Source organism: Anguilla rostrata, chromosome 3 (genome assembly GCF_018555375.3).
Source record: "Anguilla rostrata isolate EN2019 chromosome 3, ASM1855537v3, whole genome shotgun sequence".
NCBI classification, from domain to species: Eukaryota; Metazoa; Chordata; class Actinopteri; order Anguilliformes; family Anguillidae; genus Anguilla; species Anguilla rostrata.
The window spans coordinates 21,424,746-21,449,251 of NC_057935.1; the positions used below are offsets into that span (position 1 = coordinate 21,424,746).

Consider the following 24,506-nt stretch of genomic DNA (forward strand, 5'->3'; position numbering starts at 1 on the left):
ACACACACACACATGCAGACACACACACACAGACATGCGCACACACGCAGACACACACATACGCACAGACGTGCACACACACACACACAGACATGCACACACACACGCAGACACACACACAGACATGCACACACACACATACTCACACACAGACATGCACACACACACACGCACACACACACACAGACATGCACACACACACACAGACACACATACTCACACTCATGCACACACACACACACACACAGACATGCACACACACACATACACACAGACATGCACACACACACACACACGCAGACACACATACTCACACACAGACATGCGCACACACACAGACGTGCATACACACACACACACATGCACACACACACACACACACACACACACATACTCACACACAGGCATGCACACACACACGCAGACACACACATACGCTCAGACGTGCACACACACACACATGCAGAGGTACTCGCTGTGGTCAGGGCTTTTCTGAGAAAGCCAGCCGAGCCGCACAGGAAGCGACTGCAGAGACAGCAGCGGGTTCTGAGCCCTCGAGCGCGCAGAGAAGACCTTAAAAAACACGCCTTCTCCCCCCTCTTCCCCTCCCCTCCGCTCCGCTCCGCTCCCCTCCGCTCCGGAGGACAGAGCGGCACCGAAGCGCCCGGCTGGAAGCGGAGCTCGCCCCTCCGCTCGTTCCCACAGGTACCCCCCTCTCCTTCTCTCCTTCTCTCCTTCTCTCTCTCTCTCTCTCAATCCCTCGGAACCCTGCCTCCGCTCCGCCCGCCCCGAGCGCCTTCCGGGTGGGGCGGCGGGTCTGCACAGGAAGCTTCTGCTCGCCCGCGCGAGCGCACAGGAAGCTTCAGCTCGCCCGCGATCGCGGGAGGGAACGGCCTCTCGCCGCGCTTTTCGGGGGTCCGGTGGAAAAGTAGTGTAGTCCACCCCCCCTAGGAGGGGCACCCGCTCTTCGCCCCCATTCCCGAGCGCACGTACTGCTGATGTCTTGTAAACCATTTAAAGCAAAGAGTATCTGAGAATAATCGTTGTCTTTGCCATCGTCGTTTTGGACATCGTGTGCTTTTTGATTTGTAGATTGGGTTTTTTCCTTTGACTGTTTTCTTATTTTGCAAATTTGTAGACCGGGTTTCTTTTCTTGCGTAGTTGTTTGTGCTGTGATTTTCGCGATTTTGGTGAACGTCTGTGTTTAAATGTGCCTTTGTTCCTTTTCGCCTTTTAGAAGGAGTTGAGTTTTAAATGTAAAATGTGTAAAAAAAACCAGTAAAGATACATTTCGGGGTCCCCGGGGGGGTGGTCAGGGGGATCACCTGTTTTCACCGTCTGGGCAGTCGTGACCCAGGTTCTTCTGTAGCGGTTACCTTTGACCTCTGAGGTCAGGTTGCCTTTCGCATACATTCACCTGCGTCCGCCTGAAACAGACCTGCAGAAAGTACAGCCGCACTGCTCTGCTGCAGAGAATGAAGCGTGACGGCGGTTTGCACACCGGGCTTTGTGCGCAGACCGTGGGGAGATGGGTACCTGTGCGGCTGAGCTTCCGTCCCTTTGCCTCGTTCAGCATCTCACCGTCTGCGCCCGCCAGCGGCGGCTACCCCGAGCGAAGCTTCTCCTGTAGCGCCTCGCGGGGCTCGCCAGCGCCCGTACGCTGGGACATCGTCGCGTCGAGGGCGCCGCAGATGCCGGCGGGTTCGGAGAGGCCGCGACCCCGCACGGTCTGTCCCCGTCAGGAACGCAGCCGCCGCCGCCGCCGAACGCGTCGTTCTCACGGAAACGTCTCTCTCTCTCTCCGCGGGAGGCTCTGGAGCGCCCGTGCTATTTCCAACTCCGTCGCTTTAATTATTTATGAAACTTTTTCCTCCCGCACGCGATGCCGGGGACAAGTGGGGTGCGGAGGGCACAGCCGGGGCAGGCTTGTCATTAATGGTTTGGCTGCTGCTCGCAGCCTGTCTGGAAGTTGAACCTCGGTGCGTGAAGCCAGATCCTGGCCTGTCTGCGGTGTTGGCTGAGGAGAATAACTGCGCAGATTAGTTGACGGACTGCAGTGACTGCACAGATAAGCTGACTGACTGTAGAGCGACTGCGCAGATCGTCTGATAGACTTCAGAATGACTGTGCAGATCAGCTGACGAACTGTAGGGCGACTGCGCAGATCTTCTGATAGACTGCAGAGCAACTACGCAGATCGTCTGATAGACTTCAGAATGACTGTGCAGATCAGCTGACGAACTGTAGGGACGGAGTCTCTGATAGTCGAGCAACTACAGATCGTCTGATAACTCGAATGACTGTGCAGATAGTACGAACTGTAGCGTCGAGATCGTTGAAGACTGGATGACTGCAGTCGTCTATGACTGCAGACACTGCGCATCAGCTGCGACTGCAGAGCGACTGCGCAGATCAGCTGACGGACTGCAGAGCGACTGCGCAGATCAGCTGATGGATTGCGGAGTGACTGCGCAGATCAGCTGACAGACTGCAGAGCGACTGCACAGATCAGCTGACTGACCGTAGAGCGACTGCGCAGATTATCTGACAGACTGCAAAGTAACTGTAGATCAGCTAATGGGCTGGAACAACAAGAGCACTGCACCCTGTAAGATAATACAAGTACAACTGTCCATTTTCAAATTGGGACAAATCGTAAATACGAGGGAGAGAAATTGATCGGGGGAAGAAATGTGGTCTGAGGCAGTCGTACGCTTCAGGTTCTGAGACCATCCGAGGACAAGACCCGCTTTTCAGTCTCATTTCCTTCTCACGGCAGACGCAGGAGGTCCATCAGAGCAAATACGGAGGAGTGCCTGAATGTGTCAGTGTCCATTAGGCGTGCGCACGCTGGCGTACGGCTTCGCACGCGACCGTGTAGAACAGATCTGCTGAGGCTCAGAGCGGCACGGCACGCCGAGACTATCCCATAATGCACTGTGACAGCGCCGTCCTCCCCGGGCGTCGGGAGAGCGCGGTGGAGCCCGAGGCCGCGGGGTCAGCCAGCGGGGCTTTCCGTTCGGGGCGCTTCGTTTCGTTTCGTTTGCCCCCCCGCTCTCTGGGCTCAGGGTTGTGACGGGCCCCGCCCCTCTCTGTCCCCCTGTCCCCCCTGCAGGTCTCCCAGCAAGCCCCTGGCCCGGAAGCTGATCAGCGGGACGGACTGGGAATCCGTCAGCCGCAATTCCCTGTCGGACGAGCGGCTGGAGACCCAGAGCCTCCCCACCCGCTCCCCGCCCGGCACCCCCAACCAGTGAGTACCGGCCGACGCCCTGCCCCGCCTCGCCCTGCCCCGCCCTGTCCAAACACCGAGATCCTGTGCTCTGGGTAGAGAGTCGGGAGTGGAACTGTGTGTCTGAGGCTGGAGTGGAGCTGGGGGGAGGGGGACGGATGCTCGGGGGGGGGGGGCAGTCAGAAGAGCGGGATGAGAGTGGGGGGGCGGGGGGGGGTTGGGGGATTGGGGGGGTGCAGCATTCAGCCCTCCAGCTCTGGGGGAGAAATCAGGTCAGGAAGCAGCAGCTCCAAATGCATCGTGTCCAACACAGCCTGTTAGAGGAACCACACACTCTTACTGCCTCACAAATGCACACACACCACCTCACTACGCAACTGCACTCTTACTCTCTCTCAACATTTATCCACTCCCCTCTCCACACGCACACATGCCACACATCTTTCTCTCTCACACATTCTTACTCTCTCTCACTCTCTCTCAAACATTCTTACTCTCACTCTCTCTCTGTCTCTCTCTCTCACACGCACACATGCACACACACTCTTACTCTCTCTCAAACATTCTTACTCTCACTCTCTCTCTGTCTCTCTCTCACACACACACACACACAGGCAGGTATTGCCAGATGCCGTCTTCCCCCTCAGACATCCTGCTCACTGGTACGGCCCAGTGCTCTGAGCCAGACTGAACCCTTATGCCTTCCCCCCCTCCCCCAATCCAAACCCCACAGCCGGAACTCCATGTTTGCACAAGAGGGGACCCGCCTGCGACCGTCTTCCGTCGGACACCTGGTGGACCACGTGATCCACACCTCGCCCGGGCAGGTCTTCGCCAACCACAAGTCGGCCTCCTCCACCCAGGCCAACAGCATCAGCTTGGACTCGTCACCGTAAGCGTCTCGCCCCGCCCCGCTCCTCCGCCCCTTTGGGCTGATGAACCCTCCTCGCTGACCCTGGGTCAGTGGAGGCTTCTGCCTCAGTGAGCTTTTGTCCTCGGTAGCACGAGTTCAACTGACCCTGGATCAGGGTAGGTTTCTCCCGCTGTGATGATTTGTCCATGGTAATGTGAGTTCACTGACCCTGGGTCAGAGGAGGCTTCTCCCTTAGTGATGATTTGTCCTTGTTAGTGGGAGTTTGCTGATCCTGAATCAGTTTTTATGGGCCTCGAGCACCTGAGCTTTACATTAACCCCGAGCAGCCTGATCTGAGCCTGCTGTTTGGAAAATTGGGGGAGCGTGTTGTACGGAAACCAGAAACTCATCCCGTGTGTGGGTGGTGGCCCAGGCCCTGTCCCCTCTGGGGCCGACCCGCGCCTCGGTCTCCTCAGTAAGCTTCCAGCCGTAAAAACCGAAGGGCTGCGTTGGTCTCCCCAGGTAGGCGCGTCTGCCCAGAGGACGTCACGTGAAGGCAACGGCCTTGCCGCCATCTCGTGAGCCTCTGGGACTTGTAGTCCCTCGCGGTCGGTTCTTATGACTGCTCCACGTGTGCTGGATGAGTGCTCCTTCTGTCCGTTCTCAACACCCCGCCAGGGCCGTCTGGGGGAAGCGGGTGCCCATGTGTGGGTTGTGCATTGAGCAGGGAAGCAGGTGGTATTAAAGGTGGAGTCTCGCAGGTTAAGAGACTCTCCGGTAGCGTTCGGACTGTGTCGTGTGCTAGAGAGTTTTCACAGGGTGCTGTGCCACAAGAGCCAAAACTGTGCTGCATGCCGTGCAGAATTGGCTGCCCTTTGAGGGTGGCCCCTTGGGTAGCCTGCCCCCCAGTGGTCTGGGGTACTTTCTTCAGTCCAGATTGTGACGGTACTATGGCCATTCTAGAGCTAAGGTCACAAATGTACTGGGGGGGGGTTACTGAGTTCTGTTAGCCTGTTGTTAGCCAAACGGAAACCAACCTGGCGCTGTTTAGGTCTGAGAGCTTTTTTTCCTCACAGGGCGAGTCTGCGTTTTAATTGCGCAAACAACAGTGCAGTTTGGATTTTTTTCCGTCTTATTTTAAATTGAGACTTTTTTTTCCCCCCCTCCTCTTTGTCTCGACCGCAAGTCTGAAAGCGAACTTCCACCCTGCAGGCCTCAGAGGCCACTTAGCGGTCCCAAACGAAACGCTTCAAAGGAACCCCGTAAAAACGCGCTCGTTAAAAGAGGCGCGTTCCTCGGTTCCAGTGCTCGTGAAAACCCGCCCCGGTCTTTTTGAGTCTGTCGGGGAGTTCGTCGAGCGCTCGAGCCCCCATAAGCCCCGGCGTCGAGCGTCTCCCGGCTGACTTCGCGTGGCCGGGTGTCCCGCTGCCCTGACGAGACGGGCCTCCTCGCCACCGCTCCTGAACGCGCTGGAGAAAAAAACAACGTCCTGTTTGTAATTAAGTCTGATACACTCAGCCCCCGGTGCAGGGTAAACATACACTGGAGCGCTGATGCACGCTGCAGCGGTGGCTGAGCTGGTTGTGTGGGGAGAGGGGGGGTGGGGTGGGGTGGGGTGGGGTGGGGTGGGGTGGGGTGGATAGCAAATTCTTGCGCATGTATAATCTCACTACACTCCCACGCGCACCTCCCTCTCTCACCCCCCCACCCCCTCCCGCCTTTCCACGTTTCTGTTTATTTTACCAATGTTTCTGAACCGTTTGTTTTTTATTATGTAAATGGCCTCTGGGCTGTAGCATCGAGCTCTGCCTCCAGACTACAAAGCAGGCTGCTTTCATGGCTGTCATCTAAGCATTCATAATGAGGCTGGAACTTGGCTGGGCAAACATAAAGACCTGGAGCCTGGGCTGTGGGCATAATGCTTAATGCTCACAGCTTGTTATGCTAATGCGCTACAGTGGGACGCACCATTAAGTTCTTTATCTCGCAACAGGAAAACAGCTTTCTCCTGGTTCTCTGTCGACGTGCAGGGCTCGCGACGTGCATGCATTGAAGCTGATGGAGTTAAACGCAGTTGTGTCCGGGGTTGTTTTTCTTGGCTGGGGGGGGGGGCGGCCGGAAAGGGGGGAGGAGGGGGGGGTGAGCTTGGGGTGGGGGTGGGCGTGGGCGTCTAGGGGCGGGGTCCTCGCACCTGCCGGCCTCTCGGCCCGTCAGAAGCGCTGATGCGACTCTGGTCAGCGCGTTAGCGTGCTGGCAGGGCGGGGCTGTGTGTTGTTTACAGAGCGCCCTGTATGTCACTGTGTGACTCGGGCTGGATCACCGTGCACATGGCTGCCCCCCTCCTAAAGCAGCCAGTGCTCCTCTACGGGGGAGATTGTTTGGATGATCCAGTTTGCAGGGGTTTCTGGGGTCAGAACCAGACGTCAGCGCGTCTCCCCGAAAGTTACCACAGCAGCGGTTCTCTGCCGGGAATCGAACCCAAAACCTCTGAGCTACACGGCAAATGCTCCCCTGCCTCCCACAAACTGAAGGTTTGGCAGAACTCACGGGGGTACACGGGGCGGGAGAACGCTTCCCGAATTGCCTCTCTCTGACTCTTCAGTATGGGATCAGGAGGGTGGATGTTCAGAAATGGAGTTCGCTTAACCTGTGACCTCCTCTTCGGCTTCGTCAGGTTCCAGACGTGTCTGTTTTTACAGCCGCTCTATCACTGTAGAGGCCAAAACGATATCTTCTACACCTGTACACCCCCCCTCAGCCGGCTGTGGCAGTAATGACTTTCCTGTGTCTGTCAATCTCTCTCTCTCTCTCTCTCTCTCTCTCTCTCTCGCTCTATGCCTGTGCTGGGTTAATGGGTTTTTTTGTTGTTGTGTGGGCTGTTTTTTTTTTTTTTTTTGAAGTCATGTTTTTTTTTTTGTGTTGGAACAATGTCTCAATAAAAGGGGTTTTAAAATTTTAAATATCTCTCTCTCTCCTTTTCTGCCCTCCCCCAGGTCTCCGGATGGTACCATCGATGGGCAGCCTCCCGCTCTGCCGCCCAAACAGTCCCGGAAGACCGTGTACAGCCAGATCATCCAGTCCCACTCCCAGCAGGAGCTGGACAACCACGTCAACGAGATGTACGACGTCCCGGCCTCGGACAAGTCCATGGTGAGACCGCCGCCCCCCCGACGCCTCTGAGCTGACGGATGAACACAGTGCTCCAGCTCACGCTCCCTTTAAACCGCTCCTCTGCGGTTCAGTTGACCGCGTGTAACGTGTTCTCCAGGGCTCTTCTCAGACTACCTTTCCTTCACACACAAGCTGCTTTATTACTGTTTCCATCTGAAGACATGCTCTTCCTTTCTCTCTGCCTTACTCCTCTTCCTCTTCTCTCCTGCTCTCTCCCTCTCCTCATCTCTCCTCTGTCTCCTCTCTTGCTCTCCCCTCTTCTTCTCCTCTCCCTCTCCTCTCTCTCCCTGTCTTTTCCTCTCTCTCTCTTTCTCTCCTCTCTCTCTCTCTTCCTTCTCCCTCTCTCCCCGCTTCCCTCTCTTTTTCTCTTCCCTCTCTCTCTCCTCTGTCTCTCTCCTTTCTCTCCTCTGTCTCTCTCCCCTCTCTATCTCCTCTGTCTCTCTCCCCTCTCTCTCTCCTCTCCCCTCTCCTCCTCTCTCTCCACAGCTGAACGGGGTCGTTCCTCACGACAACCTGGTCTTGATCAAAATGAGGCCTGACGAAAACGGGCGATTCGGCTTCAACGTGAAGGTGAGGCACCGCCCCCCCCCATCTGTCCCCCCGTCTGCCCCTCCCTCAGAACCACGCGACCGCACGGCGGCTCTCTCTCTAACGCCTGTCCCGCTCTGGCCTCTAGGGCGGCGCCGATCAGAAGATGCCTGTCATCGTGTCGCGGGTGGCTCCCGGAACGTCGGTAGGTTTTGGGTTCGTCTCCCCCCGCGCCCCCCCGGGTTTGTACCTGTGTCCTGGAGCAGGTTACGCCGGAGAGGGAACACCGCTGGGATTGTAACTGCACACAGCAGCCCTGTTAATGTTTGATCCTGTATCGCTCAGGGAAATAATGCAGAGCCGTAATGTCTGATTGCTGATCTTAGATCAGCAACGTGTGCATGTGAGCATGACCGGTGTCTTTGTGTCTCTTTGTGCTGTGTGTGTGTGTGTGTGTGTTTGTGTGCCCGTCTGTGTGTATGAGTGAGAGTGTGTGATTGAGTGTGTGCATGTGTCTGTGTGTGTGTGTGTGTGTGTGTGTGTGTGAGTAAGAGTGTGTGGTTGAGAGTGTGCATGTGTCTGTGTGTGTGTGTGTGTGTGTGTGTGTGTGTGTGTGTGTGATTGAGTGTGTGCATGTGTCTGTGTGTGTGTGTGTGTGTGTGTGAGTGTGTGTGATTGAGTGTGTGCATGTGTCTGTGTGTGTGTGTGTGTGTGTGTGTATGAGTAAGAGTGTGTGGTTGAGAGTCCGGGTGTTATGTTGTATCTGATAGTTGGAAATTGGGAGCGTATGTCGTGTGGTGTGTGTTAGATAGAAGTGTGGTATGAGATGAGGTGTTGGTTTGTGTCTCTTTGTGCTGTGTGTGTGTGTGTGTGTGTGTTTGTGTGCCCGTCTGTGTGTATGAGTGAGAGAGTGTGATTGAGAGTGTGCACGTATGCACGTGTTTGTTTGTCAGTGTGATACTGGCTGGTTGAGAGTTGGTGACACTCATTGGTCTCCTGGTAGTGTGGCGCTCAGGCCCTGCATTACATTAGAGATAAAGGGCTTTGGGCGGTTTGTGGTTTTCAGAGTGTAGCCATGCATTTTAAATAGAGGCATATTAGGGTGTTATTAGATGGTGTATTGCAGCTGGGGTCTTCTATGCGGCGCCGTGGTAACTCTCACTGTTCTGACTCCGCCCCCAGGCTGACCTGTGCGTGCCTCGTCTGAACGAGGGGGACCAGGTGGTGCTGATCAATGGCCGGGACATCTCGGAGCACACCCACGACCAGGTGGTCATGTTCATCAAGGCCAGCTGCGAGAGCCACTCTGGGGAGCTCATCCTGCTGGTCCGGCCCAATGGTGAGGGCCCTGCGCGCCAGGCCACGCCCACAGGCCAGGCCACGCCCATACGCCAGGCAGTGCCTGTGCAGCAGACCCCATCCGCACGCAAAACCCCACCCATATGCCAGGCTCTGTCACTGCTTCAAGCCACGCCTGTACGCCTGTGCCCTGCCCATACACTGGACCCTGTCACAGCGTTGAGCCACACCCATACTCCAGGCCCTGCCCATATGACAGTCCCTGCTCAGGCACAAGACCCCCACCCACTTGCCACACTTCTCTTTCAAGAGCCTCTGTATTTTTCTTGTGGCTTGTTGCCCATGACTTTTCACAATACTGTAGGCATGGTCTAATAAAGGCACTATATAACATCAATATAACCTCCTTCGATTTATACTCGGTGCTTTTTGCTGCGTATCCCAGCATCCTTTTGGCCTTTGTAGCGCTCTAGCATAATGCATAATCCCTGATTCACTGCTTCTTCCTGTTGACATACTTTTAGTGAAACAATAGCCTCTCATCTCTTCCAATAGTGTGAAAAGATTGCTTGGTTAGCTGGAAATCTAGCCTAGCCTCTCATCCATGGGGAAGGTTATTGAGCGTACCTGTCCAAGAGCGAGGATAGAGATTTGTCTTTTCGGGGGGTTGCAGCTTCTTATTTCCTGCAGCAAAGCCTACCCTCACGGGCCTTTCTCTCCGACCGCCTTTATCTGCAGGCAGTGGCGCTCTTCCCCACCACGGCTCTGTCAGACAGTGCGAATGTGAATTTTCCTCGAAATAGGAGAAATTTGCTTTTCAAATCGTTAAAAGTTAACATTTGAATGTGTAATTGTTTTATGTGCGTGCCGTGTGATGGAAAGCGCATTTTCTTCTGAGGATGGCTCTTTCCTGACCTTTTTACCCCTGGTACATGGCCAATCAGGTTTTGAATTTTTGGAAGCACCACGGCTAATTAGTGTTCTGCGGCAAGAGGCGATGATGACGTGTGGAAAGAAAGTACCACCAGCCGTACACGTTGGTTTGGGGCGGGGATGATAGGGTGACATTTTCATATGAATCAACTGCTAGGCTAGCTAGCGTGGTTGCGAGACTTCGCATTTGTCTAGGAGTTCAGGTGTTCCAGCGGCGTGAGGTGAAAGCTACGCTTGTGCCACCGGCTGACCAGAATCCTCTGCTGCGGCGGAGATCCGCTGCGCAGCCAGCGCAGAAACGCCTGGGCGTTCCTGCCCAATCTGCTCGAGCGCAGCGCGCGTTTACCTCAGCGGGGAACGCTGCACTGACTCGCGGCGCCCGTCTCTACCCAAGCAGAGCATCTTGGTCTTCTGCCAAGTCATCTCTGATGGGACGGTGCCGCTAACACAGGCAGCCCGATTGAAACTGAGCTGTTTTTGAATTTCTCATCGCAGCAACGGCTCGTAATTAGTAACCCAGGTCATTACAGAATTAGAATGTCATGGTAAATAGAAAATGAAGGGTTTAATTGTTGGGTTAGAAGTCGTCGTCTTGACTGTATTTATGTTACGACATGGAAATTATACATATGTATTTAATTTTTTTTACTTTAGTTTGCTGTTAAAACGTATAATATTGTCAGTCAATTTACCTAGTAACTAAGGGTTAACAAGCCCTGCTTAGTTTTGTCACTGTTCATCAACAATTTTAAATCCAAGTGGAATGTTAGCTTCCTTCGCCTTTGAGCCGGTCTTGCACCCCCTTATGGACAAAACGCTCATCACAGGAAGCACCTAAAAGTGTGCTTATTGTGCAAATTTATCAGTAGATATTCAAATATAATCCGGTCTATTTTTTGGAATGCGATATTCAATGTTTGCTTTTCTTTTTTGGTCCAGCTGAAGGCTCTAATCTGTACATTGTTCTCGTCCCCTCTCCTCCGGAGTTGCTTTTACCGTTTTACCATCAAGCCCACGTGTCAGTTTCTGTGGCGGCTCGTAGCCTTCGCTGCTGCTTACTTTTAAATTAGCCTCCTGTCTTTAGAATTTTCCAGTCTTAATTTTGGCTGCCTCAACCCATTTCGTCCCCTTTTTTTTTTTTGGGGACCTGCAGCCATCTACGACGTGGTGGAGGAGAAGCTGGAGACGGAGCCAGACTTCCAGTACATCCCGGAGAAGTCCCCGGTGGACCCGTCCCAGCTGGACGAGGACGCCTGGAGGGGGGCCATGCAGCAGCTGAAGGAGGGTCTGAGCAGCGGCGGGCTTCTGGCTCAGTTTGACGTGAGTCTGAAGCCCCCAACACCCACCCACACACACACAACCACATGCACAACAGCAGACCCTTCCAACACCCACCCACACACACACAACCACATGCACAACAGCAGACCCTTAACTGGCACGCCAGTGTCACTGAGACCGCTGTACCCACAATGCTCTCATAACCCCACAACGAGACAGAACTGGTTCGGTCAGGACAGCTCAGTCTGAATGCGTTTGGTTTAGTGACTGCCGGCTCCTTTGACCTCCCATAGCACCGGCAGTCCTCCACGACTGGAGTAGCATGGTCTTGTAGGCAGTTTACCCCTTTTGACTAAATTTGAGTAGATTTGTGTCAGGATTATATATCCTCTACACCACTGTGGCCCTCTTTCATTTTAAAGCTATTATTTTTGAACCAGCCATCATCAAGGTAATTAAAGGATAGCCCTCATTTTCAACTGTAAAAATCTACATTTGGTTAATGCTGCATTTTGGTCTCAGTTGATTTAAAATAGTCTCTTTTCAGTGACTGTTCGCATCCAATGCTCAGTCAGAATCGCTGCTTATTGACTGTAAAAGGTTATGTCTTTGTGAAATCCTATTACTTCCTGTTATTCTCTCAGCAGCCTCGACAGCTTCCTGTTTGCTTCCCCTCGATATGCTATTAGAGAGAGAGGTTGTGGTTTAGAGTATGTACAGGAAAGGGCTGAGGAGATCTCAGCCAGACTACGCCTGTATAGTGTGTGTGTGTGTGTGTGTGTGTGTGTTTGCAGAAAAGTCAGACTCCATAATTATATCTAATATAGTTGTTCTGGGAGCAAATTATAGCTGTGCTAAATTAAATTGGTAGATTATGCAGTATTGTAATTCCTCACTCAGCTGCCTTGGGACCTTAGGTGGGGTTTTTATGCAAAAATAAAATAAAACAGGATAATTAAGTAATTCACATTAGATGCAAAGATGCAAGCTCGGTAAATGAGCTGACATTACTCTGTTCAGCATTTTGTCATCTAAATGACTGAATCCAGCATTTTAAACCCCTCAAACATAAAACCGAGCACTACTTCATTTGCATCGGTTGTGCAATTCTTTAGTTTGTAGAAGGCTAGTAGTATTAGTATTGCATTAATGGGTGCTGCACTTGGTTAAATATAGTATCATAGCTGAACTCTGGAGACTTTGTAGTTGTGATTCCATGCAATAATCTTGCATAATGGTTACCTTGCATCGTGCTTAATCAAAATGGAACCATCAGTTAGGTGAAAAGAAGCAAAAATGGTTCCACCCAGAGGCTGTCTAAATCATATGATCTAGGGCCATGCAAGATTACAATCTGAAATTTCTGAAATGCAATCCCAGCAGATAAACAAGAGGGCCTAACGTGTGATAGGGAAGGGGTGTGTCAGATGCATGACACATTTGTGTTCGTGTTATACTTAAAGAAACATTTGTCTGTGAATCGATAAACATTACTGGTGTTTTTTGGGTTTTTTTTTTTTGCAGCAACTGTACCGGAAAAGGCCTGGAATGACCATGTCGTGTGCCAAATTACCTCAGAACATTTCCAAAAACCGATACAGAGACATCTCACCTTGTGAGTAGATCCCCACCTGCTTCTTGTCCTTTCGCTGGATGCGCAACGGTCTCTGATGCGTGGACTCCTGTTTCTTCTTGCAGATGACGCAACGCGTGTTATTTTGAAGGGCGCGGACGACTACATCAATGCAAATTACATCAATGTGAGCAGACGTGCTCTTCATTTTCATATCTCTCCACTCAAGTGGCTTTAGCAGATCAAGATGAACACACGCACACCCACATGCATGCTCCCAAATGCACACACACACAAGGATGCATGCTCCCGCACGCACACACACACACCCACATGCATGCTCCCACATGCACACACACATATGTATGCATGCTCCCGCACGCACACACACACGCACACCCACATGCATGCTCCCACATGCACACACACATATGTATGCATGCTCCCGTACGCACACACACAAACACACCCACATGCATGCTCCCACATGCACAAACACACACACACAGACACACACACACATGCATGCTCCCACATGCACACACACATATGTATGCATGCTCCCATACGCACACACACACACACACCCACATGCATGCCCCCACATGCACACACGCATATGTATGCATGCTCCCACACACACACACAAACACACCCACATGCATGCTCCCACACACACACACACATAAGCATGCATGCACCCGACGCGACACACACACACACACACACACACACACACACACAAACACACCCACATGCATGCTCCCACATGCACACACACATATGTATGCATACTCCCGTACGCACAGACACACACACACACACCCACATGCACACACACACACACACACACCCACACCCACATGCATGCCCCCACATGCACACACACACACACACACACACCCACATGCATGCTCCCACATGCACACACTCACACACGCATGCATGCTCCCACACGCACACACACACTCATGCATGCTCCCACATGCGCGCGCACACACACACACGCATGCATACTCCCACATGCGCACACACATACGCACACACACACATATGCAAGGTCACCTTGCCACCTGTCTCACGTCTGACTTTGTCCCCCCTCAGATGGAGATCCCTGCTTCCAGCCTGATTAACCGCTACATCGCCTGCCAGGGGCCACTGCCCAACACCTGCCCAGACTTCTGGCAGATGACCTGGGAGCAGGGCTCCTCCATGGTGGTCATGCTCACCACCCAAGTGGAGCGAGGACGGGTATGACGCACCCTCCCCCCTCCGCCCCCCCCAGTCCACAGTAGTCTAACGACTTGCTTACTGAAGGGACTGAGGTTGATTGGCTCATATAAAGCGCACTGAAAGAGGCGTTTCTGTGTCATATTATCGGCTGCTCCCTCTCTTCAAAAACGTAGCTGATGCAGGTGTTGCCGTCGTTCCCCAGGTGAAGTGTCATCAGTACTGGCCCAACCCCTCGGTCACTTGCACCTACGGAAACTTCCAGGTGGCCTGTCTGTCTGAAGAAGGGAACTCTGCATTTCTCGTCAGGGACATGACTCTGACCAACCTGGAAGTGAGTTTAAAAACCCGCTTGAATATTCCCTACAGTTTACCCTGATGACTGCTGATAAAATCTCACCAGTCTGTGGGCTGTATCGTGTAGCTTGCGTGCACCGATTGTGTTCCCCTGGCATTCGACTGAGTTGCTTTGGAGCGGTAGGCCGTTACCATGGCGATTGTGACTATTAGAGCAGAGGCCTGACTGTGTTACCATGGTGAAGTTCTCAGAGTTGTCATGGTGACCGTGCTTTGCAGTAGTGCGGAATGCACAGACTGCCTGTTCCCCATGGTGACACCGACCGTGGTGCTCAGTGTTTGTTTCCGTGGAAACGCGCACTAACGGGGATGGGGGTGGGGTGCTTTCGCAGACCACGGAGAGCCGGCAGCTGACCCAGATCCAGTACCTGGCGTGGCCCGACCACGGAGTGCCGGACGACTCCACCGACTTCCTGGATTTCGTCAGCCTGGTGCGCGGCAAGAGGGCCGGCAAGGATGAGCCGGTGGTGGTACACTGCAGGTAGGGTTTACTCTATTGGTGGTACACTGCAGGTAGGGTTTGCACTATTGGTGGTACACTGCAGGTAGGGTTTACTCTATTGGTGGTGCACTGCAGGTAGGGTTTACTCTATTGGTGGTACACTGCAGGTAGGGTTTGCACTATTGGTGGTGCACTGCAGGTAGGGTTTGCACTATTGGTAGTACACTGCAGGTAGGGTTTACTCTATTGGTGGTACACTGCAGGTAGGGTTTGCACTATTGGTGGTACACTGCAGGTAGGGTTTGCACCATTGGTGGTACACTGCAGGTAGGGTTTGCACTATTGGTGGTACACTGCAGGTAGGGTTTGCACTATTGGTGGTACACTACAGGTAGGGTTTACTCTATTGGTGGTACACTGCAGGTAGGGTTTACTCTATTGGTGATACACTGCAGGTAGGGTTTGCACTATTGGTGGTACACTGCAGGTAGGGTTTGCACTATTGGTGGTACACTGCAGGTAGGGTTTACTCCAGTTGTGGTACACTGCAGGTAGGGTTTATTCTGTTGGTGGTACACTACAGGTAGGGTTTACTCTATTGGTGGTACACTGCAGGTAGGGTTTGCACTATTGGTGGTACACTGCAGGTAGGGTTTACTCTATTGGTGGTACACTGCAGGTAGGGTTTACTCTATTGGTGGTACACTGCAGGTAGGGTTTGCACTATTGGTGGTACACTGCAGGTAGGGTTTACTCTATTGGTGGTACACTGCAGGTAGGGTTTACTCTATTGGTGGTACACTGCAGGTAGGGTTTACTCTATTGGTGGTACACTGCAGGTAGGGTTTACTCTATTGGTGGTACACTGCAGGTAGGGTGTACTCCGGTTGTGGTACACTGCAGGTAGGGTTACTCTATTGGTCATACACTGCAGGTAGGGTTTACTCTATTGGTGATACACTGCAGGTAGGGTTTACTCTATTGGTGGTACACTGCAGGTAGGGTTTGCACTATTGGTGGTACACTGCAGGTAGGGTTTGCACTATTGGTGGTACACTGCAGGTAGGGTTTACTCTGTTGGTGGTACACTGCAGGTAGGGTTTGCACTATTGGTGGTACACTACAGGTAGGGTTTACTCTATTGGTGGTACACTGCAGGTAGGGTTTACTTTATTGGTGATACACTGCAGGTAGGGTTTGCACTATTGGTGGTACACTGCAGGTAGGGTTTGCACTATTGGTGGTACACTGCAGGTAGGGTTTACTCTATTGGTGGTACACCTCAGGTAGGGTTTACTCTATTGGTGGTACACTGCAGGTAGGGTTTACTCTATTGGTGGTACACTGCAGGTAGGGTTTGCACTATTGGTGGTACACTGCAGGTAGGGTTTGCACTATTGGTGGTACACTGCAGGTAGGGTTTGCACTATTGGTGGTACACTGCAGGTAGGGTTTACTCCAGTTGTGGTACACTGCAGGTAGGGTTTATTCTGTTGGTGGTACACTGCAGGTAGTACTCCAGATGTTCTGCTGTCTGAGCGGGCTTCTGATGCAATAATTCTGCATATCCCCGCTCCCTGTTTGGTCCCAAACCTGGCGTGTCTATACTTCAAGGTCTTTTAGGTTTCATAATTTATTTGTCAAATATTTTGTGCTTTTTCAGTGGTTACTTCATCTTGATCCATGAGTGATTAAAAAAATTTGATTTTAAAGATTTTTAACTAATAGTACTACTCATAGTGTCTGTAATAAACATAAATAATACCAGTGAAAACACAGACTGTGCGTTGCTCAAAGCACAAATCTAACCGGAAAGTGAATTGCCACGTTTGCCTCTATTTTGGAATATTTGCCCCAGTACACAAAATCTTGACCTGAATAGAAATGCTGTCTGGAAGGCACTTTGGAAAGAGACATAAAAACATCTTTAAAAAAAGATTAAATTTTCATAGTGTTGGACGGGGTGGAGCAGGGCTGCTGTACTCTGTGAATGTGCTGTGAGTACAGTAGACGTGTGAAGGACCGCTGCGTTCACGGCTGAAAGCGTCGGCTATTTAAAGAGCGGGAGCGCTTCAGAGCCGCGGGCGCGGCCTAGCCTAGCCTAGCCGGCCGGGCTCTTTGAGCGCCTGTGGAACGGCGCAGTCTGCACGAGGGCGCTGTCACAGCGGGGAGGGGCGGTGTCTTCGGTCACCGTGGCAACCCAGACGCAATCGAGGTGACCGGTGAGCCGCGCGCTTTACTGTAAACGAAGCGCGAAGAGTTCTCCCCTCTGCGTCTTCAGCTGGGCCGGTGTGGGCTCTGTCTGACTCCAGGAGTCTGTCTGCGCAGTCCCTTTACTGCGCACTTTGTAGCAAAGTGTTTTTGTCTTCTGCTTTTTTTTTTTCTTTCTTTTATATGAAATTGTCGGTCTGTGAGTCAGAGATGACCTAAGGTGACCTGCAGTAAACGTCCGTTCTGTTTAAAGGCGGTCTGTGTTCGGCTGCAGTCAGCAGATTGAAGGCTTTATTGACTCAGAAGGATCTTTGGATTTAGGATTTCATTAAAAACACGCGAGTAAACAGGAAGGGGAAAACGGCAGCATGTTTTTAGAAGGAAGGAGCCTTTTCGTAATGTAATTCTGTGAGTGGTGTTCGAGAGGAGTATAGAAATGATGCTGTTCCTCTTGAGTGAATGTCCTTCATTCTCCTTTTGGTAGGACCCCCCCCCCACGCTGAGCAGAACCCAGATTATAACAGCCTATGCTCTCTCTCTCTCTCTCTCTCTCCCCGTGTCTCCCAGCGCCGGGATTGGCCGGACCGGAGTGCTGATCACCATGGAAACAGCGATGTGTTTGATTGAATGCAATCAGCCCGTGTACCCGTTGGACATCGTGAGGACGATGCGAGACCAGAGGGCCATGATGATTCAGACCCCCGTGAGTGCTCCTCTTCCTCCTCTTTCGCTCTGCCTTCCTCGCTCCGGACGTCCTTTGTGGGGGGGGGGGGGGTAGAAAAATCCTAAATGGGAAATTGGCCACATGTCATCAGATCGTTTACTAACACAGTGAATGATTTTTGCGTTGATGTTGCGATACGATGTTAGTCTGAATGATGTTCAGCTTGTGGCGTAGCAGTTTGGGTGGAGTTTTTTACGGTTTAAAATCCGCCCGCGGCGCTTCCTGCGAGCGGTTCTCCTACGTTCGCTCTCCTCCCGCTTTGTGTGCGGAGCGTGCGGAAAGAAGCCTTGCAGGAGTGCTGCGTTGGGTTTAGCATTTCCACAATGCATAATGCACATTGACAAGCGCCTCTGCGTAAACGCCATTGTGCCTAAGACTTAGGATCCCGTTGGCTGGCTGACTGTGATACTGCCGGTTGGCTGTTTTCAGTGTGCAGGGATGTGATCCAGCGTAAATTTAGCCGAAACAAAAAAACCTCAAGCATTTGTTCCGCCGTGCTTTCAGTAGGACGGGTAACCAGAAATGTTATTTCAGCAAATGAACATAAATATCAGGATTAAAATATGAGTTTAACTCTAAACAAACATCCTGTGGCTAGACACTGCCCTTAACTTTAGCTTAATTCCATATAAAGACAACTTTAGGGACTGAAATTTGGTCAATAATAAGATAATGACCTGGAGCTGAAGGCAGATACAACCACAGCTAAGCTTTCTGTTATTTGGGTTTCTCCAGTTCTGGGCCTCTGGTCCGGCTGGCTCTTCCTTTATGACCCTTTGCCCGTTAATTCTAGCTGACAGGCCGGTCAAGTATTTTCCAGAAGTTCTAGACAAATTAGACCATGTGACATTATAGTCTCAAATGACTGGTCAGCGCTTTAAAGGGTTTTTTGACGATTGACATTTCTGGCTCCGACCAGGCAAAGGATGACCAATCACTGCACAGAGTTTATGTGGCACATAATGGTGCCGAACACTTATGATGTAATATAAACAGTGACCGGGCACTGGGGTCACTTAGAATGATGGACAGCGGTAACTACAGTAACAGTGTTGATTGAGGAATTATGACCTTTAAAGACGCAGTTCCCTTCGCCGATCATTGAGGCACTGGCTTCGTAAATCCTGATTGTTTTTCCACCCCCTCTGCATCCTAACCAGCGTGCGAATCTTCGCGGCGTGACCTCTGTGTGTGTGTGTGTCTTTCAGAGCCAGTACAGGTTTGTGTGCGAAGCCATCCTGAAGGTGTACGAGGAAGGCCTGGTGAAGCCCCTGAAGTCCGCCCTGTACGAGTAGAGACCGGGAAGCACGGCGACTCCCGCGACCGCGACGGGCGGGAAGACGGGGGGCTCGAGGCCGCCGGGCCTGGACTTCGGGACGACCGCGTCCGGGCGTCGCCACGCCACGCCACGCCACGTCACAGCCCCGCCCCGTCATCGTCGTCCTCGTCCTCCTCTCCTCCTCTCTCCCGCCACTCGCCAACGGGACGCCGAGCGGAATCTTAAGGAGCTTCCGACGTTTCGGAGAGAACCGCACTGCTGCACTTTATGTTGACGAGGAAAAAAAAAAAGAAAGAAACTAAAAGATGCATTCAAAAACGGAAAGAAAGAAAAAAATCCATCGATGACAAAACGAATAGGAACTGGTTAGGGGGACAGCTTGTGTTCAGGGTCAAGAGAAGTGTGAAAACAGAGATTGCTGTAGTGCCATAACTAAGAAGGGCAGCCCTTCGCAGTCAAAAAACGTTTCTGATTCTTTCCAGTTGCCCAACCCCCCCCCTCCTCCGGTTTCGGTTTCCACACAGATCCACGAGACGGACATGGTCCTTCGCCCGCGTGGTCCACCTCAGTGAACAGCAGCTCTTTTTAAAGCGTATTTATTGTTTTAGGTTCATGTTAATGTCTATGCCCCCCCTGTGTTGACTATGGATTCCGTTTCTGTCATCTAGGTGTCCCTCCGCAACAGAACTCTTAAGTTAGTGATAATCCTGGCGGTGTTGTTTTTAATGGAGGATCCCGTGTGCTCTGTTTTGAACGGCACTTCCGTGGTAGACGGGTACTGTAGAGCACTTTGAGTCGCGCGTGCTGTTAATCAGTGTCCTCTCTCTCAGCGGGCTCTCAGAGATCCCTCTCGCCGTCGGCAGTGCTCGCTTCGCTCGAATCGGATGGAAGTTCTGCCTGTCTGTGCATTTTTCCTTCTTAAGTGTGTCTGTAGTTCCAAACTCCCAAGATGTCTGGTGCAGGAGACACTAGTTGCTCGCTGTATTACATTAGAGAACAAAACCTAACTCATCAGTGTGAATTCCCCTTTAAAGTGTTTTCTCTCTTTGATTTCTTGTTGTTTTCCACACGTTAAAACAGAACGCGAGCTTGCAAAAACGAGAGTTTCCTGTTTAGACCGATAATAATTTGTTTAGGCCGATAATATATTTTTGTAAGGTACTCAGAGCAAGTGACTGGGTTTTTGGTACAGATGACTGAGGTTTTAGGTACAGATGAATGAGCTTTGGGTTACAGGCCAATGACATTCGGGTACAGGTCAATGAGGTACAAGTGACTGCGGCTCGGCATTCACGCCGAGCTCTTTGCAGTGATGCTAACACCACTGAGCTTGACATAGAATTTGTACTCCGAGTAGTTGAACTGTGTTCTTGTTGCCGTTAGGTTTTAAGTGAGGTTTTTGTACTTGTCATATTGTTTCTGCTTTCTTTTTTTTTTCTTTTTTTTTTGGTGGGGTGGGCGGGTGGGGCACGTTCTAGTCGATCACATTTCCCGCAAAGTCTGTGTGGCTACGTAGGCGGTGCTATAGAGCGCAAAGCGTGTTTGAGGTCACCATTTGCAGTCTATAAAAACACATTAGATGATGCAGGCTGGTGTAGAAAAGACTCCACCCCCCCCCCATCTGCTGGCTCCTCAGAGCAGCCGAGTTCAATCTAGTTAAACCCCCCCCCCCCCCCACACCCCCGCAGTATCTCTATAGTACATATTTTACACATACTATTACTTCAGCACTGCCTTCAGGTCCCCCCCCACCCCCCCACTCCCCCGGTCCTTACAGCATCACCTCGAACCTTTTGGCAAGGTCAGATACAAACTCTCGGCCATCTGCCCCTGGTCTTTAGCTAGCAAGACGCTTCTGATTGACTCCATTGGTTAGGTACACATCCATCTACCCTGGGAAGGAAAGGCCTTTCCACATTACAACTACAAAGCGGTCCAGGGTCTTAAGCACTCTCTCTCTCTCTCTCACACGCCGGCTGCGCCTCCCTGGCGCGGTCGCGTGACTCACCAGTGCGTTGAGTTGAGTGTGGTTCCTGCTTCAGGAGAGGGGAAGGAGGGCGAACAGGTGCAGGTCGCTGGCCGCTGAGACACACCCGCGTGCGGCAGTAGCGCATTTTGTAACGTCCCGTGTGCCGCGAGCTCGATGACCGTACGGTACTGGCCGTTCCAGCGTGCGTTCCAAGCTCTGCCTAACAACCTCCACAGAAACGTCACAGGTACACGTTGGCTATAAAGATGGCCGTCCAGCCCAGTTGGTGCTCTTCCCGTTTTATCAAAGGGCATCTCACTCACGTAAATGGTACACATAAGAGGACTGGGGTTGCAGGACCAATATTTGTTCATCCTCTTGAATGTTCAGCTACGAGCTTTGTCTGAATTAACCAAGTGTTGTAATGGCATAAGCTATAGATTTGCTATGGGATATTACTGGGTTTGGGTTGGGTAGGTTGTATTTTTGTAAAAGAAACACTTCTTGCTTCTTGGGAATGGACAGCACTTTGCAGCTGACTATGTAGCCTTTAGCGCTACTCAACAAGTCGTCCTGGGGGGGAAGAAAAAATTACGTGATTTTGAAATTTTATTTATCATTACTATTTGTTAAATAAAGACACCTATAGAGGGGGGAAAAAATCTAAACTTCATAGTGCCACTTGTTAATTTTGTGTAAATAAATTAGAGCGTGTAAATACAATGTTGTATATTAAAAATCTTTAAAATAAAAAGGAAAATCCTGTCTGAGTTTAAATGTTATTTTTATAATAAAAACAACTGGAAAAAAAAAAGGTCTGGGAAATGCATTTGAAATGCATCTGTCCCTGCGACGCAGCAAACGCAGCGACTGTAAAGATCAGGGCGTTTGAAAAGACCGCTGGTATAAAGTGCTCTCCATTGTTCCCGACACATGCGGAGCGGGCCGAAAGCACGGTCGATCGAGAGGTACGTCTCGGAGAAAACCGGGAGAGAAGAAACACCAAAAAAGAGCAACGCGTATTAACGTCTTATTTAGCGACCCTTTCTGTTCTGAGCGTGTTCATTGTGTAAGACCTGCTTTATTTTTTTTGTAGATTTCCCATAATCCACTGGAACACATTGATGAGGCTGTGATTAGAACGGGAAGTGGGTGAGCTCATTAAGAAGCAAGAACACTTGCGTTCTGCAGGGTGGTTTGTAGGACTGGAAAGGAAGGAGGAATTGCATTCATCCTGTATGATCTGCTTTGGGTTGCTATGGTGTGCTGGTGGTCTTGTGATAGCTGATCAATGTCCGTTATTTAATTTCTTTTCTTTTTTTATTTTCCATTACAAAGAAGCTTGCACCTTACCACCGAGAGACTTAACTGATGCAGATAACCTAGAGGGGAGAGTTTAAATTGTGACCCGCGTTCAGATGTTTTTCTTTCAGGCCACTGATCTTATTGAAATTTCTTCAAAAACAGAAAACTTATTTTTTTTTTTGGAAATTAAAATGTGAATTTTGAATGGAGTTTATGAATGAGATTTTATTTTGCCATGTCATTGCACGTATTAATTATGTGGTTAATCTTGCGTGAGAAGATCAAAAGTTCTGACGGTACTGACTAGTCACGGGACTTGTGCTTTTGGGTGCTTCCGAATGTTTAAGAGAGGAAGATGTGCTGGCAGTGTTTGTGAAAATGAGAAGTGACAAAGTGACAAATGAGCGTTGAAAAGTCATGACATTTCGATTCGATAGGAAAAATCCCATTGTGAATATTACTGCTCTTATCAGTAATCAATGTTAAGGTGTAGAAGCCTGATAAGATAAGTGTATCTAATTTTAAGATCTGTTAGCTATTTTTAAAAGCTGGCTTTGTCAAAAACTGAGACTTGATAGTGCTTTTTAAATATCTTTGCCTAACTTATGAGCATCCTCTTTCACGAGAAGATGTCGACAGAGCTTTTGAATTTGTTCAGCTGCATTAATCATTAATTAATGAATGCTTGTCAGATGAAAATTCACTTGTGTTTACATAAGCTGCTTAAACCATGTGCTCAAGACTATGATCGGAGTATGCAGTGCAGGGACATTTAGCTCAAGAATTTAGCTTTTCTACAGAATTAAGTATCTTGTTTTGACTTATCATTAATGTCATCCTTTCTCTCATAAGTTAAATAGATTGAGTTGCTCAAAAGTACTTTCCTTGATCTGCACAATTGATATAAATCGCTAGACTTTATCAGTGGCTGCTCATAATTAAAGCTATTGTTGGGAAGCTGTACATTGTCAACAGACTATAGAAAGATATACAAATGTTCTTTGGTGTCATACTGTACGAAAATGAATGTACCAATCTTTCAGATACTAGAAAACAAAGGGGATGGAGAATCTCGACTGTTGGATTTCGAGGAGAAAATATTTTTTCATACCACTTGTAAAAAGGACAATAGTTTGTAACACTTCCATAGATATATACATATACAGTACACACGGTGGTGTGTGAGTGTGTCAGTGCAGGTTGAAAGGGTCATTTCACAGGTCTTTCTCCAAATCTAAAGATTTGTTTTGAGATTGGGACATGACAAGAGCTGTGGAATGGCCCCTAAATGTGTTTTTATTGTAAATAAGAGCAATATCATGTCAGTTTAGTGCCAATGTTCTGTAAAGTCTTTTATTTCTGCTTAAAAGATTGAAGTATGCTGATTTGTTGTCAACTTAAAAGATTTCTTCCTCTACTTTTGTTGTAATGTTTTTTTCCTCTCTTACCTGTGAACAGATATGGTATGTGAAAGGTTTCATTCATGAGTCGGTGTGAATTCTTTCTTTCAGAATCTTTTTTCCTCTTTCTTTTCGGTCTGGGTGAACATCATGAAAAATAGTAAAAATGGGTTGCGGTGAATATTAAAAAAAAACAAACAAACAAAAAAAAAGCACCAGAAAATCTGTGTAAATTGCTGTACGATAGACTCTTACTTGACCATTAAAATGAAGCTAGTTGATGTGGCGCTGAGAGCCTTGTCACTTCTGCCTCGACTCGGGTGTCTGGTGGTCTCCTGGGCTCCAAACTCAAAGGCATGAAGGTGCTCTTTCACAGGGCCGCTTTGTGCCAGGAAAAGCACTTCCTGCTGGAACTGGGCAAAGCCGGTGCTCAAGTGTACCTTCCCTTCCCTGCCCCCTCCCTGCTCTGCTCTGCCCCAGTTCGCCCCAGTCCTACGTGGCTTTGGAATCAGTAGGTTCCTTTCGTTCACTTCGAGGTTGTACTGGCCTCTTGATGTGTCTGCCGCTGAAAACAAACAGATGACGGAATCCTCAAATTACCACAAAATTCATTGAACAGAGTTCTTTAGAAATTGTCACAGGTGCCCAACCAGGTTATGTTTGAGGCTGAGGTGTGTATTGAGCTGGCAGGAGTGGGCCTGCCCAATTACTGTAACAGTGAT

At 50.4% G+C, this 24,506-nt stretch overlaps 1 protein-coding gene across 1 annotated transcript in view; it reads left to right on the plus strand.

The window, feature by feature from the left end:
- The window catches only part of ptpn4a (protein tyrosine phosphatase non-receptor type 4a), an 85,239-nt gene extending 61,438 nt beyond the window's left edge, over positions 1–23,801 (plus strand). Inside the window, exons 14-27 of the mRNA XM_064326727.1 lie at positions 3,116–3,250; positions 3,963–4,121; positions 7,076–7,232; positions 7,740–7,823; positions 7,930–7,986; positions 8,964–9,120; positions 11,167–11,333; positions 12,819–12,909; positions 12,993–13,054; positions 13,972–14,118; positions 14,303–14,431; positions 14,787–14,935; positions 17,675–17,810; positions 19,040–23,801. Of these exons, the coding sequence (XP_064182797.1) occupies positions 3,116–3,250; positions 3,963–4,121; positions 7,076–7,232; positions 7,740–7,823; positions 7,930–7,986; positions 8,964–9,120; positions 11,167–11,333; positions 12,819–12,909; positions 12,993–13,054; positions 13,972–14,118; positions 14,303–14,431; positions 14,787–14,935; positions 17,675–17,810; positions 19,040–19,126 (1,717 nt within the window). The 3' untranslated portion in view covers positions 19,127–23,801. The remainder of the gene's footprint in view (positions 1–3,115; positions 3,251–3,962; positions 4,122–7,075; positions 7,233–7,739; positions 7,824–7,929; positions 7,987–8,963; positions 9,121–11,166; positions 11,334–12,818; positions 12,910–12,992; positions 13,055–13,971; positions 14,119–14,302; positions 14,432–14,786; positions 14,936–17,674; positions 17,811–19,039) is intronic.
- Positions 23,802–24,506: the final 705 nt, after the last annotated feature.